Source organism: Apiospora hydei (assembly GCF_038363865.1).
Source record: "Apiospora hydei strain CBS 114990 chromosome Unknown utg000004l_segment0_segment0, whole genome shotgun sequence".
NCBI lineage: Eukaryota > Fungi > Ascomycota > Sordariomycetes > Amphisphaeriales > Apiosporaceae > Apiospora > Apiospora hydei.
The window spans coordinates 6,028,642-6,045,439 of record NW_027117363.1 but is presented as its reverse complement, the minus strand read 5'-3'; the positions used below and the strand labels follow the sequence as shown (position 1 = coordinate 6,045,439).

The 16,798-nt window shown below is 52.6% G+C and overlaps 3 protein-coding genes across 3 annotated transcripts; 1 reads left to right on the top strand and 2 right to left on the bottom strand.

Annotated features, from left to right (window-relative positions):
• Positions 1-18: 18 nt before the first annotated feature.
• Positions 19-2,228, top strand: PG997_004423 (Transmembrane amino acid transporter; the record flags this gene model as incomplete). Its single annotated transcript, XM_066808738.1, has 8 exons — positions 19-309; positions 399-434; positions 573-622; positions 693-734; positions 804-945; positions 1,004-1,721; positions 1,778-1,983; positions 2,103-2,228. 8 exons carry the CDS (start codon positions 19-21, stop codon positions 2,226-2,228), a joined length of 1,611 nt encoding a protein of 536 aa, XP_066672356.1.
• A 1,480-nt stretch (positions 2,229-3,708) lies between these two features.
• Positions 3,709-6,447, bottom strand: PG997_004422 (Rho-GTPase-activating protein 8; the record flags this gene model as incomplete). Its single annotated transcript, XM_066808737.1, has 3 exons — positions 3,709-5,756; positions 5,822-5,977; positions 6,285-6,447. The coding sequence occupies 3 exons, from the start codon at positions 6,445-6,447 to the stop codon at positions 3,709-3,711; spliced, it is 2,367 nt and encodes a 788-aa protein (XP_066672355.1).
• A 5,888-nt stretch (positions 6,448-12,335) lies between these two features.
• Positions 12,336-15,521, bottom strand: PG997_004421 (uncharacterized protein; the record flags this gene model as incomplete). Its single annotated transcript, XM_066808736.1, has 3 exons — positions 12,336-12,475; positions 12,530-15,176; positions 15,387-15,521. The coding sequence occupies 3 exons, from the start codon at positions 15,519-15,521 to the stop codon at positions 12,336-12,338; spliced, it is 2,922 nt and encodes a 973-aa protein (XP_066672354.1).
• Positions 15,522-16,798: the final 1,277 nt, after the last annotated feature.

Genomic DNA, 16,798 nt, shown 5'->3' with positions numbered 1-16,798 from the left:
TCTGAAACCCAATTCGCCATGATGACCGATTCCGCTTCCGGCTTGCCGTCCAAGGAGGCAGTGGACGAGCGCAGAGTCGACGACTACGATGCCGAGGCCGCGATCCGGGATACGAAGCCCACGGGATGGTCTGCCTGGTTCGGCGGCCCCAACGTCAAGATCGGGCCTCGGATTGCGCCCGTGGTGGCGCCTCTCAATGCGAACATGAACACCTCCGATAGCGACATCGACAGCAAAGACATCCTGATGAAGCAGATCGCAAGCGAAGAGAACTCGGCCATCCAATACCGTACCTGCAGCTGGCAAAAGGTTCGTCCGATTGAAGCTTTGTGGCCGTCGATGCCGAGACGGCAGCCAAGGCATGGCACAACGCTAACATGGTTGTGGATGGAACGTAGACTGCCGCATTGCTATTCTCCGAGTACATTTGCCTGGTGAGTAGCCTTGATCCCCATTGCCACAATCCCCATCTGCGAAGCGCATGGTGGTTCGTCACGAGAATCGTCAGTCCATTGCTGCTTCCTGCGACCGAAGCACGAACCGAGTGCAAAATGGCTGACCCTGATGATTAGGCCATTATGAGTTTTCCGTGGTCGTACAGTATCCTCGGCCTCGTTCCTGGGTAAGCAAGCTTTCTTGGCCTTTGGCCATCTCTTGGCAGATTGCCTGATCAGGACTAACAACGGCATTAGTCTCATCTTGACCGCCGTCCAGGCATTGATCGTTCTCTATACGTAAGTGTCCCTCCAGACTGAAGCATGCCCGACGGAGATGGAGACGGAGACGGAGACTGACCGACATAGTTCGCTTGTCTTGTGGGAGTTCTGCTTGAGGCATCCGGAAGTGCGCGATGTTTGTGACATCGGACAAATGCTGTTCTGGGGCAAGAAGTGGGCATGGTGGGCCACTGCCATCATGTTCATCCTGAACAACACCTTCATCCAGGTACGTTGCCATCCGATCCTGTCTATATGGGAAGCACGTGTCACTGACAGGACAAAAGGGGCTGCACATTCTCATCGGAGCCAAGTATTTGAACACCATGGTCGGCCCGGACTCCTCCAGCGTCCATTGCCAGACTGTTGCGTTTGGTATCATTGTCGCCCTCATCTCTTGGATATGCTCGCTTCCGCGAACATTTGAGATGCTCTCAAAGCTCGGCACAGCTTCTGCTTTCTTTACTTTCGTCTCCGTCATCCTCGCCACTGTATTCGCCGCGATCCAGGCGAACCCAGCCAATTACCACGAGGCCCCGGGGACGAGTCCCTCTGGAGCCGCTCTGCCTTTTGGCAGTCCGATTGTCACCGCGATCCCCGTCGCAGGGACAACTTTTGTTTCGGGGCTCAACGCGTTCCTGAATATCAGCTATACCTTCATCGGCCAGATCACGCTGCCCAGTTTCATAGCCGAGATGAAAGAGCCCAGGGATTTCCCCAAAGCTCTCTGGGCGTGCACCATTGCAGAAATCCTCGTCTTCAGCATCGTGGGCGGCGTCACTTATGCATATGTTGGCAACCAGTACATGACGTCTCCAGCATTCGGATCCTTGGAAGATCTGTACAAGAAGGTGTCCTTCTCGTTCATGATCCCAACCCTGATCTTCCTCGGCGTACTATACGCCTCGGTCTCGGCCCGTTTCATCTTCTTCCGTCTATTCCAGGGATCGCGCCATAAGAACGACCACACCCTTATCGGCTGGGCTTCTTGGTCAGGCATTCTTCGTAAGTGCTTCCTGTACTGCAATTACCCTTGGGCCCTTTGCTGACTTCAAAGCAAGTGGCCACCTGGATCCTTGCGTTCATTATTGCAAATGTGATCCCCTTCTTCTCGTCACTGCTATCACTCATGTCCTCGCTCTTCGATTCGTTCTTCGGGTTCATCTTCTGGGGCGTTGCGTACTTCCGCATGCGGAAAGCAGATGGCTCTGTAGCTCTGTTCAAGGACAGATCGATCCGTGGCTGGTTGGAAGGGATCCTCAACATCGTGAGTACACTGCCAGACGTCAAGGCGCAATCTGACAGGAAATCCTTTTTTGCTACCCCCGGCGCCTGTTTCCTCCTATCTCTTCTCCGATCTGCAAGACAGCCACTGACGTGCCCCAGATCATCATTCTTACCGGTCTCTTCTTCCTTACAGCCGGAACTTACGCCAGTGTTGAAGGCATCATTGAGGAGTTCGAGGCAGGCACTGTCGGGAGTGTTTTCCAGTGTGCGAGCAACGGAATCTGATTTTTCTTTTTCTGCATCAGTTTTACAACACAGCTTTGCTTTTTATACATGACTTATGGGGGCGCCAGACGAAAAGGTTCGGGATTCAAGGATAGGTATACATACGCAAGAGCAGGATATACCAGCATGTTCATCCAAGCGTACAGCGGGAAGAAACACATCTGGGAGGGCTTTTTTTCTCTTTCTTTTTGCTTATACGGGATACACACGACGGGTATTTGGGAATTGTCCCAATGGTTTGACTACATCTGGCACACGAAACGTCCAGTACAGTAATGCACAAAGAAGCGACTCACACTTCACAGTGGTCGTCGCTTCGACATCATCGCTTGCGCCGCAACTGCATCCAGTGGATGCCTGACTTTTACCACGGGTTTTGAAGATCAGACAATCTTCTCGATCCTCCAAAAAGATTACCTTCGACCTTTACGACCATCACCAAGAAATCCAAAGCTAACTTTGGGTACAGTCAACTAACCTTGTCCTTCTAGCTGGCCTCCCCCTTAGGTGTCCCAAAGGGACTTCTTCTACCTACCTATTTATCCACCCCTTGAGAGTACCGCCCATTCCGCCGTAACATCAATCAACGAAGCCGTCACTCGAATGTCCCTCATATCAGAAGTCACACCCGAGAAGAAGCAAGAGGTTAAGAAGCCGACGTCAGATTCACTGGTCCTAGTGATCAAACGGCGTATGACCAGGCAGGTCCCAGCCCTCCACCCTCCATCCTCCATGTAAGTACATGCATATAGTTTGCAACAGATCCAAGTTTGCAGTAGTTTCAACCCACGATACCTATCAGAACGAGTTATTGCACTCATATGTCGCATATTCAAAACTGCCGAGAGGTGGACTATCGGCACTGGATTATAGGAATTATAACCGTATATTCGTGACACTAGACCTCATGAAGCCGAGGTGCTTGATCTATAGACAAAACCTTTCTACAAATAACATTAGACTACCCTTACCCATCAAACCGACATGGTAGTAGAAATGGCAGAATGGGGTGATGGCGGCTCTCTTGACATTTATTAGACTGGGCTTTTTTTTGTTTTGGTATAAAGTGAAAATATCTCTCCTCTTTTACTCAATTATGCGCGTCAACATCACTTCGTGTCCTAAAGGGCCCGGGGGTATCCATAAGAGGGAAATTGGGCAGCCATTCATTCCATCCCAACTTTTTGTTCAACTCTGCAACTCCTGTGTCTTGAAGAAGACAGCAAATCCGACCGACCGAATGACAACCAACGAGGAGGGCCCAAGAAAAACCAAATGTGTTAAGAGAAACTCTTGAAACCCGCTCGAATCATCCACCCAAAGAACTCCCGCCCGAGCGAAAAACCCACTCCGTACTACTCGCTGAATCAGAACAAACATGACCCATCTGACCCAAGAACCAGTGGCCTAAGCCGCAATGCCTCTTGCCTCACCATAAATGCAGGAGCCGAAGCCAAAATCGCCCAGGAGCAGCATCTTCCTACGATGCCCTGGCTCTTTCTTCGTGCGTTGTGGGCACGGGCGGCGGAGATGTAGGGAGGGGTACGTTATGTGGTTGAACAGCCTTCTGCATCGCCTCTTCCACAGCACTCGTGCCACGCCTTTCCTCCTCCTCTCTCATCTCAACGCTCTTGCCTCGGATCGGGAGAGGACCATGGTTGTAATCACCAGGAGGTGACTTGGTCCTCTTTTGGTCATGATTCTCCTTGACTTCGCGATACTTGGTCTTGATCCAACCCAGCGGACCTCGTGCTTCGTCCCTGGCATCGCGGCTTCCGGCTTCACTCTCTGCTAACGTAGCAGCAATGTCGGATGATTCTCCAGTCCAGCTTTTCCTGGGACGATGGCCGTGACCGCCGCTTCCAACGGTGGACGTGCTTGTTTCAGCGTGACTATTGACCCCAAGGTTTTGATTTTGGGCTGCTGCCGCACCAGCTATTTCCTCTTTCCGCCTAGAAAAGCGCCATCGACGCTTTCTCTCTTGTTCGGCTTGTTCGGCCGTCGGCGCAGGCAGGCTGTCATAAGCATGGTCCAAGTCGGACCCGCCTTCGTTATAAGACGAGTGCAACGAGCCTGGAGGTGAGCTCTTCGGCTTCAACGTCTTGACTGCTTCCTGTTGGACGGGTGCCGTGTCCAGTACACCGGTCGCGGGCACTTGAGAGGCTCTCGGCGTAGGCTCTGACGGGGTCTCGGTGGAGGCGCCGTTCTCAGTAGGACTAGATTCTGGGCGAGCACCTTTCTCCATGGGGTTGGGCTGTTCCATAGGGTTCGCGGTTTCGTTAGCAGGCGATACGGCGCCGGAATGAGGCAACGACGCAGTAGAGCTTTGCGCACTAGGGTTAGCACTACTTGGCAATCGCTTTTTCCGGAGCTTGTTCGGCTGTCGCTTCTCTGGGTCCGCTGCGGGCGAGCGCTGAAACAGGGTCGGGTGGTTCTTCTCACGGCTTGGAGTCTCCATTGGCGGCTCCAGTAACCTGTCCTGACTTCGCCCAGCAATGTTGGCAGCGGGCAATAGTGTCGGGCCGGCTGTCGTCCGTGACTTTTCTGGTGTGTTGACGGCTTCTTCCTTCACGGTCGGTGGGTGACCGGCGCTTAAACCAGCGGGAGTGGGAGACGCCGGGGCGACGGCAACCGAAGGCGATTCTTGACGCTGGAAACGGGCAGACGATATGTGGGGTGACTTCTTGGAGGGGACGGTATTGCTTCTCCCGAGACTCCCACCAGGAGTCGTAGCCAAGCCAGGGCTCCCAGGCGTGGATGCGCCATTGGAATGACGAGAGTGCCTGGACGACGTCGAGCGATTTCGGCGGATTTTACCGTCTCGGCTGACACTATCAGCTGCCGCACTAGCATTAGAGGAAGATCTATAAACTCCAGAGGCGGATCTCTTGGGGGCAGGTGTCGAGGGAGAAACAACAACGGGAGGGGCCGGTATGTATTTCTCAATCACTTGCTTCGTTTTCTCGTCCGCGGCAGTCCCGGGCATGCCAATTAAGAAATGGTCCTGGTTCTCAATAAGGAAGATGATGACACATTGGTTGAGGCGGTACTCCTCGGGGGCCATTGCATGGTTTGGGTGGGACAGCATGCCAGGCTGAAAGATAGCTGCCAGGTTCTGAGCAGTCATGCGATTCTCGTCGGCCTTAGCGGCGAAAACGGCTAACAGATCGAGGATGTATAAGAGCAACTGTCGGTTGAGAGGGGGCAACGCCTTGATGAGGTCCTGGTACTGCTTGATGGCTTCTCCTTCATCGAAGTTGTCAACCAATTGGCTGCCTTCAATATCGCCCACAGCCTGCTTGGTATGTCCGCGCAAGGGATCACGGAACTTCTCATAGAGATCGAGCGGCACGACAGGCTCAGGTAGATCGTTCAGGTAGCGACGAAGAACGTTGGCGGCGTCATGCACCGTGTATCCATCCCATACCAGGCCTTTGCCATATCGGTCGGGTGAGTCGAATGCTACTTTGAGCTCCTTGATGCGTTTCTCCGACCCGCTGAGCCGGAAGATGCCCTCAATACCGGTGGCTATTGCGCATCGATTGTTAGTCTGTGATTGCCATGTGATGATCCAAAGTTGCTTGGTAGCTTACCTTTCTCTTTCAGGAACACACCACATTTGGCCACAACTATGGGCACATAGCCATAGATATAGCTCTGGCCATTGTCATCCACAAGTGATATAGCCACGTTGGCGTAAGTGATGCTTTGTCGCAAGGGTACACCGAATATGCCTTGCTGTCGGGCCTCTGTAGAGAAGGAATAGTTAGCACGGGAGCCCAGCGTCATTGTGCCCATTAAGCATGGGCGGCCAGTTGTCCGATTGGGGGTCCGATGCGATCGAGCGACGACCCGGAAGTTTGCTTGCTTGCCTGCCTGCCTGCCTGCACCGCGATGCTTCACTGAGCAAGCAGGCAAGCGTACATACGCGAGGTTGGAGGAATAGAGCAATGCCCAGGACTCAAAACCAGCCCAGCCCAGCAAGAGTTGCATCAAATCGACTGATGCCCAGTGGTACGGAGCGGGTGCGAAGAAGAGCATTCATTTCTGCCTTACCTTGATTCTCTTGGTGCCTCGACTGAAGCTGGAACCTTTTCCACCAAGACTTCAAATCCCGCTTGCTAGGCGGCGACGCAGCGTTTGTAGAAACGGCTGGCTGGGCCTGTTGCTGGTGCTGTTGGGGCAGTGGTTTAGACGGGGTCGCTGCTGCAGACGTCATTTCGTCGACAGTGACGCGCAAGTAAGCGCGATGCAGACGAGATGAAAACAGGCGTTGGGATCGCCGAGTTGCAACAAGCAAATGATACCAGGTATTTGCGATTTGTATGCTGGGAGCCCAAGGGCGGTCTGCAAGTGTGGGCTGAATGACGTGGTCGGGTAGTCGAGTAGTCGCTGCCGCCGTGGTCGCCCGAGAGAAGTTGGTAGCCGGAATGGGCGTGGGTTGGTGAGACTGCAATGCGACGAGGCGCAATGCGACCGGTCTGAGTTGGCGGTGCTGTTGGCGAAGCTACTGTCTTTGCTATTGGTTTGCGACAAGCACCGGTTATTCATTCGGAACGTGAGGATTCGGCAGCAGGGTTGGGATAGAGAGCCCCTCGGTGACGATCAGATGGGGTGTGTGCTTCTGTATGTTCAGGTACGTGCGTGAGTGAGTGCAGTTCGTCAGGTGAAGGGAACGAGTGAGACGGATAGTCGAGGATGATGGAAGCCGTGTCGCTATTTTTGGATTGAATGGATTGGAGAGGTGACGCGATAGCAACAAGTTCTTTCTATGCTGTTGAACGTGTTGTGTAGTACATAGGTATGGAGGGTAGAAGTAGGTAGGGTGCTGTGTGGAAACGAGGTGCGACGGGCTGGAGTGGCAGTGGCAGTGACAGTGGGAAGGGCGATTGCTTCAAGAGCTTCAAGACAAGAGACAGGCAAGACAGGCAGGCAGCAGGCGAGCGCTCTCTCTCTCTCTTTCTTCTCTCTATTCTCACTCCCACTGGCCGCAGCTCAGGCCCAGGGCATAGGTCCAGGTTCGGGTTCAGGTTCAGGTTCAGGCTCAGAACAGGATGCAATGAATGAGGTAGTGTGATGTACATACCTCCTTGACGAACAAGCAATGGGGGGGGATTACGACGCAGGTTAGGCACAGGGCTGGGCCTTTGCCTTGCTTGAGAGAGTGCGAGCAAGAGTCTGGAGTCAAGAAAATAAGAGGGCGGCGGGGGGGTTGAATGCACAATGATTTGATGGATCAAGAGGTGAGGGTGCCGTCCGTCCACCCATCAGTGTAATCAATCTTGGGACCAAGGCCAGAGGGGCCAGAGGAGGCCAGAGGGAAGCCCCAGAAGCCCCAGAAGCCCAGGCGCCTCGATCCAGGCTCAGGCTAGCCACCTTCCCATTGCTACCTAACTAATGTACGGGCGGTATGCACCTAGACCTTGGATTAGACTTGGTTCACTGACACACACACACACTCACACACACACACACTCACTGGGTGAATTGGATGTCCCATGTTACCGGCATCGTTATGTACGTACATACTTGCTAGGTAGCCATCAATTCGTTCCAAGGACTGCCGATGTGTTCATTGCATTGGTCAAATGCAAGCTGGGTACGACGGTAGGTAGTCTCTGTCATGTTACCGCACTGTATGGCTATGTCGGTTCAAGGTTGCGTCCTTTCTTCTTCACCTTTCGTATTTTCTTATGCTTCCGTCGTGTCTGTTTGCTAATAAGAAGCGTTGATTGCTTCTCTATGGCACCCCTCTTTTGGGTGCATTTCGTGTAGACGCCCTGCCCTACGTCGAAACAAAGAAACAGCAAATATATCAATGCATTGCAATTACATACATCTCAGGTACTTACACATACCAGGAATCCTGCCGACTTTGCGAATGCCAAGCAAATTCTCATTTCGGTAAATCCTCCCAGATGTGAATGTCATAGAGTTTCAGAGGCCCTCGTAGTATCTCTCGTGTATGCAGGTCCAAAACTCTGCTCTCATTTGCTTTCTCAAGTTCCTCTTGCCATGTCGACCGTTTCAGTGGAAGTGGTAGAGTTGGTGGACTCGGCAATCATGTATATATAGACATACCTAGCTATGGATGTCAGTAGGGAAAGATTGGAAGTACATGTTGATTACCTACCTGTAGAAATGTAGGTGCTGTGTACACGAATGAGAATGGTTTTCTGCCCCTGCATGGTGCCTCGCCTATCGATATACTCTTACATGCCTGCCCGCACATGCCCCAAGTGCAAAAAGCTAAGACAAGCAAATCTGTGGGTGCCACGGCTTTCCGGGCCTCGTCACAGCAACGTTGATAACTGCGGCGCCATCCCCGTCTCTTTCTCTCTTTCCTTCCTTCCTTCTTTCTTTCCCCTCTCTCGCGCTCGAGGGCTGCCGGTCTCACTACATCCTTCCCACCTCACGTGGCTCTGTTAACTACATAATGTAGTAATCTTTTGACACCAGACCACTTCAGCCATCTCATCTGATTTCGGTTATTAGTTGGAATGGGAGGAGGGAAGGCGCAGCGAGAGAGACTGTCCCCATTTCCACATTGCAAACGTAACCCCCAAAGCCACATGCTATGTGAGGTATTACTTCATCATTGTTCTTCTGTTTCCATCTTCATGTCCATGTCTCTTGGAAACATCCACTACATGAGAGGTAGGTACAGTAAGACAATCCAGGGTGTTGTACTGTACAGACTGTGCCGCGTGCACCGTCGCGCAAGCCTGTAAGTCGGGTAGTATTGAAGCCAGGATTCGTCGGCTCTGCCACTGTCGGCTGCCGAAGACAGCGTTGATCAGGGGCACAAATCTAGGAAAATCGTCTGGGGAAGGTCAGAGATAACAGTGGAGCCCTAGACCGAACCCAGAAGCACATGTGGCTTGACAGGGTTGAGAAACAAGAACTCCTGGCCGTCGTTTTCGTCTGTCATATGGATGCATGTAGCTAAGTTATGTAGGTAGGTATCAAGACGAATGCTGCATTTTTGGGGGGTTGGATTCCTTCACCTCACTCACTCACACTCGACGTTCAAAGAGGGCATTGATGCATCGATGTCCCATTCTTGACCGTGGCAGGCCAGGCAGACAGACATCTGGACATTGCCGACTTCCGTGGAGAAAGGACCTGACGTTTCCGAACACACACCAGACAAGGCCAACCCGTCCCGAGTGCACTACTGCTCTGCTACCTACAGTACATGTACATACTATCCAATGTTGCTATGTGGGCTCTCAGTCTTGGAACTCATCAATCAACGGGATCTTCCACACTTGAGTCACAACACAACACAACACAACACGTATGCACGGCCCTGCGAACCATACCCGCCACAATACCAGTGTGACCGTGGGTTTCCATTGGCACACAGTCATTCGTTACCGGACGATGCCAGTGCTGGGCTACGGGCTACAGGCAAGGGCAAGGGCAAGGGGGTAGACCGGATTGGTTGGGCGCAGCAGCAACACACATGGGGGCGCATATGACTGAGCACACGCATAAGCATACTTATTACGCATACTGACACTCTCTCTTTGTCTCTAGTAGGTAGGTAGTATTTCTCTCATTCGATCAGTCACCTCTCAGTGGAGGCATCGCAACCCATTATGGAGAAAAATAGGCGTCATTTTTTCAGGGTCCCCAGCCTCGTCGCAAAAAAGGACTTGGCAAGTTGGCGCGGCCCCTCACTGTTGACGGGGGGTCATACGTCGCAGATGACGTCTACCCTCTACCGTAGCTCTCGTCCTGTCTCTCAGCTCTCAGCTCTCAGCTAGGTAGGTACAGTAGCCGATTGATTGATTGATTGATTGAACGGCACATGCAACGAAAGTAGAGCCTGTCCAACCTCAAGCTGCGGCTCGCAAAACGGCCTCCAGCTTGCACAGCCTTAGACCAATACAGTCTAACCGACAGTGCAGGACCATGTACTCACTCACACAGACGCGCTTACGATTCACTGACGAACAAGAACCCTCGGGTGTTGCCGAGATATATACCGTACTCTTAGAGGCCCCGAGCTGGCCCCCTCTGCAGTTCCTCTGGCCCTGGATCGTGGGGCTGACCTAAAACCTCCCCTCTCGAAAAAAAACAAAAACAAAAAAAACACCTGCACATGCACCATGACAACAACTTGCCGCAGACGACAAATGGATTCGGTGCGACTCTCCGGTTGATCCTACCCGTGTCGGTACCTAACAGGACGACATCAGCTTGTTCCTCCATTGTCCGGGGCCTGTGATTAAGCTTGGAATCTACCCGCCTTGCCGCCGCCGCTCCTCGGTTGTTACAATTGATTGATAGATGGGAGATCTCCTCCTACCAGCCTCTGCCCAATGTCCGCCGCCCCCTGGTAGCAAATACAATGCTAACGTGGATCCTGGGATCCTATTATTAGCAACTGTCTTATCTTGTGGGACTCGGGGGAGCAGCATCCGCATATACAACACGCAATGAAGTAATAGTCTTTGCCTCGATCGTGTCTTCGCCACAGAAACAAATGCGCGACCGTAAGACGGCATTAGGCTTCCATTCCATGTGAAGATAGTCATGTGCGCGCAACCATCAGTCAGCTCATGGAGAGCCACAGATCGCACATACGAGGTTCTTGTCTTTGCCAAACTCGAAAGAAGAAGGGGTGGGGGCTTGAAATTCAGCCCTGCCGGAAATACACCCCGAGATGCATACACATGTGACTTTGTTGACCGACCGATGTTCAAAGTCAACAGTCAAATACACATACAAATACGATGTTTACTATAAACTTGGTCCTAGCCGCCCCGCCAAGTTGGCAGTGTAGATGAGCCTGCGATAGTTGCGACTTTGGGCCTGGCTGGCTGAGTTGCAAGCGGCAAAGCTTTACCCCGGCTTCTAGAAAGGATATCCGGGAGGCGCAGTTCGTTGTTTCAATATTCAATATCGCCATGGAATTGCTCTGGATGCTTTTGTATGGTCTTCCACGGAGACCCTGTAGCCACCACCAAACTCTTGTCATCTACTCCGTCACCAGCTTTCTCACCGACAGCCAGGTATAGCATCATTACCAGTTGGTCTTAAGATCCCAATACAAACAGGAGATTTCCGACTTACTTCGCTAAGACTATAGTCAGAAATGCCCGGGTTTCTAGGTAATCCTACAAGGGCTACAGAACAAGTTGCTTTGCTTCCTAAAACAGCTTGATGAGGATGGGTAGGTATGTAGGGGTGTCAGGGGGAGGGGGTTACTAGGAAACAGCCCACCGGAGCCAGCAGCCATAGCCTTGGGGAGCATTTCACAGAATTAAACAGCATAAGGAGATTGCATGTTTGATGTCCTTCTTTATTCGCTGGTTTGACCATGCTCACCTTGAGCAAATAGCAATCTCTGTCTCTCATCTACAATGGTATGATGACCACCAATGCCGCGGTTCCCGACCTTCCTCTCGACCAAACCCAATCAATGAATGTACACACAAAGGCCACCGTCCATACAAGTTGTATAGCTGCGAGGCTGCCCCGTAATAGTAGTAAGACAAGCTTGGGGTAAAGGCTGGACGGTCAAACTGGTCCAGTGAAGGCGTTCCATCGCTTCACAGCCGAATCTCGTCCTGCAGCTCTACTAGCCGGTAGGCAGTAGGCTTATCGAGTGCAGATAGCCTCGAATCCCCCAAAATAACCGTTTGCCTACCAAGCATGCTGACCTACCCCTTGGGCGGCATGAAATGAATAAATAAAACTAGAAGCGAGCCAGCCATGAGCCGCTTACCGCAATGATATGTCACCGAGGCCTGTATACTGAACCCAGCGCGCCAACGTACAAATAGACTCTCCTGATCCAATTGCGTTGAGCGGGATGACCCCTGAAAGACGCCAGACCGTGACTCGAGTTGCGGTCGACCTTATATGAAACGCCTCGACTATGAGAAGGAGGGAAATACCAAAGTTGAACCTAAAAAAGAAAGCAACCAAACGCCACTGTATGAGCCCTTTAGAAAAAAAAAACAAGACCGAATGGATTCTGTGCGAAAGTCCGGGTAGAACCTGCGCCATTTCAGGATATAGCAGCCGCGGGGCATCGAATAAAATACTGTTGCAGTCTTTATGCATATCGTCGTGAGTCGTTATAGAGTATTATCAATATGTTGGAACGCTTCGCGGCATGATTTCGCCGCTGCGCTTCCTTCCAAGGCCCTGCTGCTCGGCCTTGGAGGCATTTGCAATAATTTGCAGTTTCTTTTGGAGGGACGAAAGCCTGACAGAGATCATACGTATCACTGAGAGAAGATTAGCATTTTATATCGGTAAACTTGTTGGATGCGAGTACTTACTCTTTTGAACAGCTTCTTGGTCGTCCGTATCGATCTCTGACGCACCCTCGCGAGCAACAACGTCGGCGTTGGAGGTCGTTGCGCCACCAGCAAGTTTTCGCGGAGTGAGCCCTTCGTCGTTATCAAGGACTGCTTCGAGCATGCGTATTGCTGTAAGATACGAGATCTCACAACCCTGTAGGTCCTCGTTGGAGATCTCGTTGATGGCAGCTGTGCGACTCATTTCCAATGCCCTGTCATACATCAACTTCTCAGCACTTAGGCCAGCAGTCAGCATGACCCCATCGGCGCCAGAAGTTCCCATGGACGCTGATCCGAGATGGTGGTTGTTGGGGTGACTGGGATGGTCCTCAGGTAGCTTGCGTTGAGCTTGGATCAATTTTTCCCTCACAAGGTCGGCCTTCTCCAACGTTTCGTTGAATCGCTTGCGTACCCATTGCACGGCCGAGTTTATCCTTACAGCGCTGGTTTGAACAGTGGGCGAGTCCCGAGTCACGTATGCTGGAGTATTGCCATCGCCTTTGCCTTTCCGCGTCCACCAGATACCGGCGATATCCATACACCTTGCAAGCAGTGTCAGCGCCTTGACATAGAGCACTAGCGCTTCCTCTGAGAGAGCAACCTCGGCCTCAACAGTCAGCCCGTCATCGTCATCCGTATGTACCTCATCGGCCGGGATGCCGCCAAGTGTACGATTTGACGATGGTGTGAGAGGCATAAGCTGCTTCAGCTTTACTTCCGCAAAGCCCCACACACAGTCGCTTCTCGTCGCATAATCTTCAATCCCCTGTGCAATCCGGACATCTTCATCCAAGACACCGCTTTGGCGCCCATCCGTCAGAAGCCCAGCGGGCGCGGCCGGCGTCGGGTACGTTGGAAATGGGTTGTATAACGGGGGCGATGTTCCTTTGCCGAGCAAATGAGCAGGGTACTTGAAACCAAACAATCGCAGGCTGGCGTCTTGAATGGCTTTCGAAATAACCGACGTGGTAGAACTAGGACTTCCAGACAAATTCTTGTCATAGGACCCTCGACGGTAGTGATCTGGTCTCTGGCTCCCCTGGGCAATTTGAAGAGCCTTAGATCGTTCTGCTGGGATTGCTCCAGTTGTGGAAGTAGGGACGCCTTGTTGTGTTGCCCGTCGCACAATCTGACCGGCCTTTGGTGACGAGGTACCAGCCTGTGCACCCTGGGCAGCTAGTTGGTCGGCCAATGCATTCACTTCTACGTATCTCTTCTCAACGACGACATAGTCTCGTTCAAACGCGATTTCCTGCGCAGCTCTCTCCCGTTCATCAGCAGCGGCACTCTTGCCCTTTGATTTGTAAGGGTATTCTCTCAGAGCAGATGGAGGTGAAGGCTCGTCATCTCGTTGATACCGGCTGAGCGACGCATTAGATAACCCGCGGCGGCGGCGGTCCTCTAACAGTGCTGGTCGGTTAGGCGCTGACGTTGAAGGAATAGCCTGCGGCCTTCTGATGCCAAGACCAGGCGCTATATCATCCCGCGGTAAAGACGATACTTGTGGAGCGCCCCGGGCGGGCTCGTCGTTCCCTGGAAACTCGCTTGGGCTCGCCAGAGGCGAAGACCGTAGTGGTTTCTCGCGAGGTGAAGGTGGATTGCCTTCTTCCCGCCCCGCATCGGCCTCGCTGAGACGATGTCTACGAAGGAAAGATGTCCGACTGGGGCTTGGTTGCGGCTCGTCGGTCTTGGAGGCAGCTCGCGCATCTCTCGAAGCCGGCCTCGGCACGTTCGGTATATCGTCCTCTACCAACCCGGGTATGGAACCCGTCACAACAGGGTGGTTGAAGAAGTTTTCGAAGCTCAACCGCTCGACAGGATTGCGCTTCAAAAGAGCCCGTATCAGCGACTTCAGATCAGAACTCACCTGACAGTCTTTTGGGAATCTAATCTGATCTTCTGCATTCTCGATTTTCCTTAATAATTCAACGTGGTTACTGGCCCTAAACGGCGGTTTGCCGGAGACCATCTCATAGAGCACGGTCCCGACAGACCACAGATCGGCCTTCGCATCGTAACGCTCGTAACGTAAGATCTCTGGCGCCATGTAAAGAGGCGAGCCACACAACGTCTCTGCCAGAGAGGTGGAAGGCAAAACGCGTGCAAACCCGAAATCGGCCAGCTTCAGCATGGGAAGAGACTCCAGGCCTGCGGCCGGTATTAAGGAGTCGTGACTAGCGCTCAGAATTTTAGGTGCTTCCTTATTTGTCGCTCTGTACTGGACTGACGGGAGAAGCAGCAGGTTTTGGGGTTTGACGTCGCGATGCACGAAGTTTCCTTGGCGGAGGAATTGTAGGGCACTAGCAAGCTGCTTCAAAAAGTGTCGATTGACGACCTCGTGGAGACCAGCATTCGGAACACTGGGGTACTTGCGAGCCATCTCGCAAGTGACTGGATGTGTGGCTAGTTTTTCCCTCTTCTTGATGAACAACGACAAATCGCCCAGTTCGCAGTATTCCATAATGAGGTTGATGTGGGTCGATGATTCGATGCAGTCATGGAGGGCAACGATGTGAGGGTGGCGAAGCTTCTTGAGAATCTGGATCTCACTATACAGGTTGTCCTTGAGCTTCTTGTTCAATCGTCCAAGTTCGACCGATTTGATAGCAACGAGGGCACCTGAAGTCTGTCGTGATAACCACCGTTAGCGCAGGTTCCTTCTCGGCGTGGGTGAGCGCCATGACTCATAGACAGTGCTGTCGGAGCAACAAAACAAAACAGCCCTCATTCGAGGCAAATGCCCGCCACTTGTGCCCAGCACGACACGATTTTTCCAGAGGGATATATTGTGACGATACCAGGCTAGAGTAGGAGCGGGCTGCTAGGAAGGACGAACCTGGTGTTTGCCAGAATAGACCTGGGCAAAGCTGCCTTTGCCGATCTCTGCACCGATGAGGAACTGGCCGATGGAGTGATCGCTCGCCCTCGACCGTCGTGAGGCGGACGAGCCTGCCGAATTGCGGTCCGCCATGGCTTCCTGTGAGTGTATTGGCCAGGACAGGAAGTGCGGTTGACGAAGCCCGTAGGCTTATAAGAGATCCGGGGAAGATGCGGCGGCTCGGGGTATCGTCATGTGCACAATCAGGTTGTGTATGGTGGGGAGGATGGATAGGTGGGATGGAAGAGATCCCGACGATTGCGCAAGGCGGACGGAGTATGATGATAGCGAGGAATCCAGAGGAGAAAAGAGAAGAAGAAATAGAAGAGTCAGTAAGATGCGCGCACCGCCTCGAGGGAGCTAAGGCCTCGTGGATGATGGTACAGAGCACGGTACGGGTCCCGTACGAGGGTCGTTGGTGAAGCCGGGCGTGGGCGCCAGATGATGTAGGTACCTGGGGTGAAGTACCGCAGCAGGCGACCCAGGTTTGGCTTCCGATAGGCCGGGGATACCTGGGCGAGCGACTGAAAGGCGGGGATCGGCTGATGTGTCACTGGCGCGATCTCTGGCAATCAACTGGGGGGTGGTCGAATATGTATGGCAGAGACGGGATTCAGATCCAAATGAGACTGCAAGCAATCGGTTAGAGGCCGCTGGGATTCCTAGAGGTAAAAGGGAGGTGAGGATGATCGAGAAAAGTAAGTAGGAAAAAGAAGAAGAAGGAAAAAGAGAGCAGGTGAAGGGAGTCACGGGGAGGTGACTCTTGAGGGAAGGATGTATGTAAGTGATGCGCCTTTGATTGAGGGCCAGCCAGAGAGAGGTTGCAGGGGACTGGTGTGAGTGGGTAAACAGCTGCTAGTAGGCAGTTGGTAGAGAGACGGTGATGTGTACAGCAGGCCAATACCGTCCAGTCTGGACTGACCGAACAGCTTTGCGCCGTTATCCAATGGCAATCCTAGACTGAAAGGGGAACAGTTGTATCGTGTGCTTGCAGAGTGTGGTCGACGGGCTGGTGCTAGTGCAGGTGCGACGGCCTACCTATGCATGTACCGTTGTTAGTCTCAGGCTACCTTGTTGCTTGCTGCTTGTCTGTCTGCCTGCCAGCCTACATTACATGCCTACATACCTTTTGCTAGGTGTTGTTGCTGGCCATGTAGGATGCCTGTGAGCGGCAGGGTGATGTGGTTTTGGTTAGATAATCTGGGCGCTAAGGGGAATATGTATGAATAAAAGTTACATCAATAAGTAGGTAGGTAAAGACGGGATGTAGACAAAGTACATGGAGGGAGGTTCGGGAAGTATGAGGTAGCTACATCATATGTGCAAATCCAGCCTTGGAATTGCGCAACAAACGGGTCCTTATCCTTCAA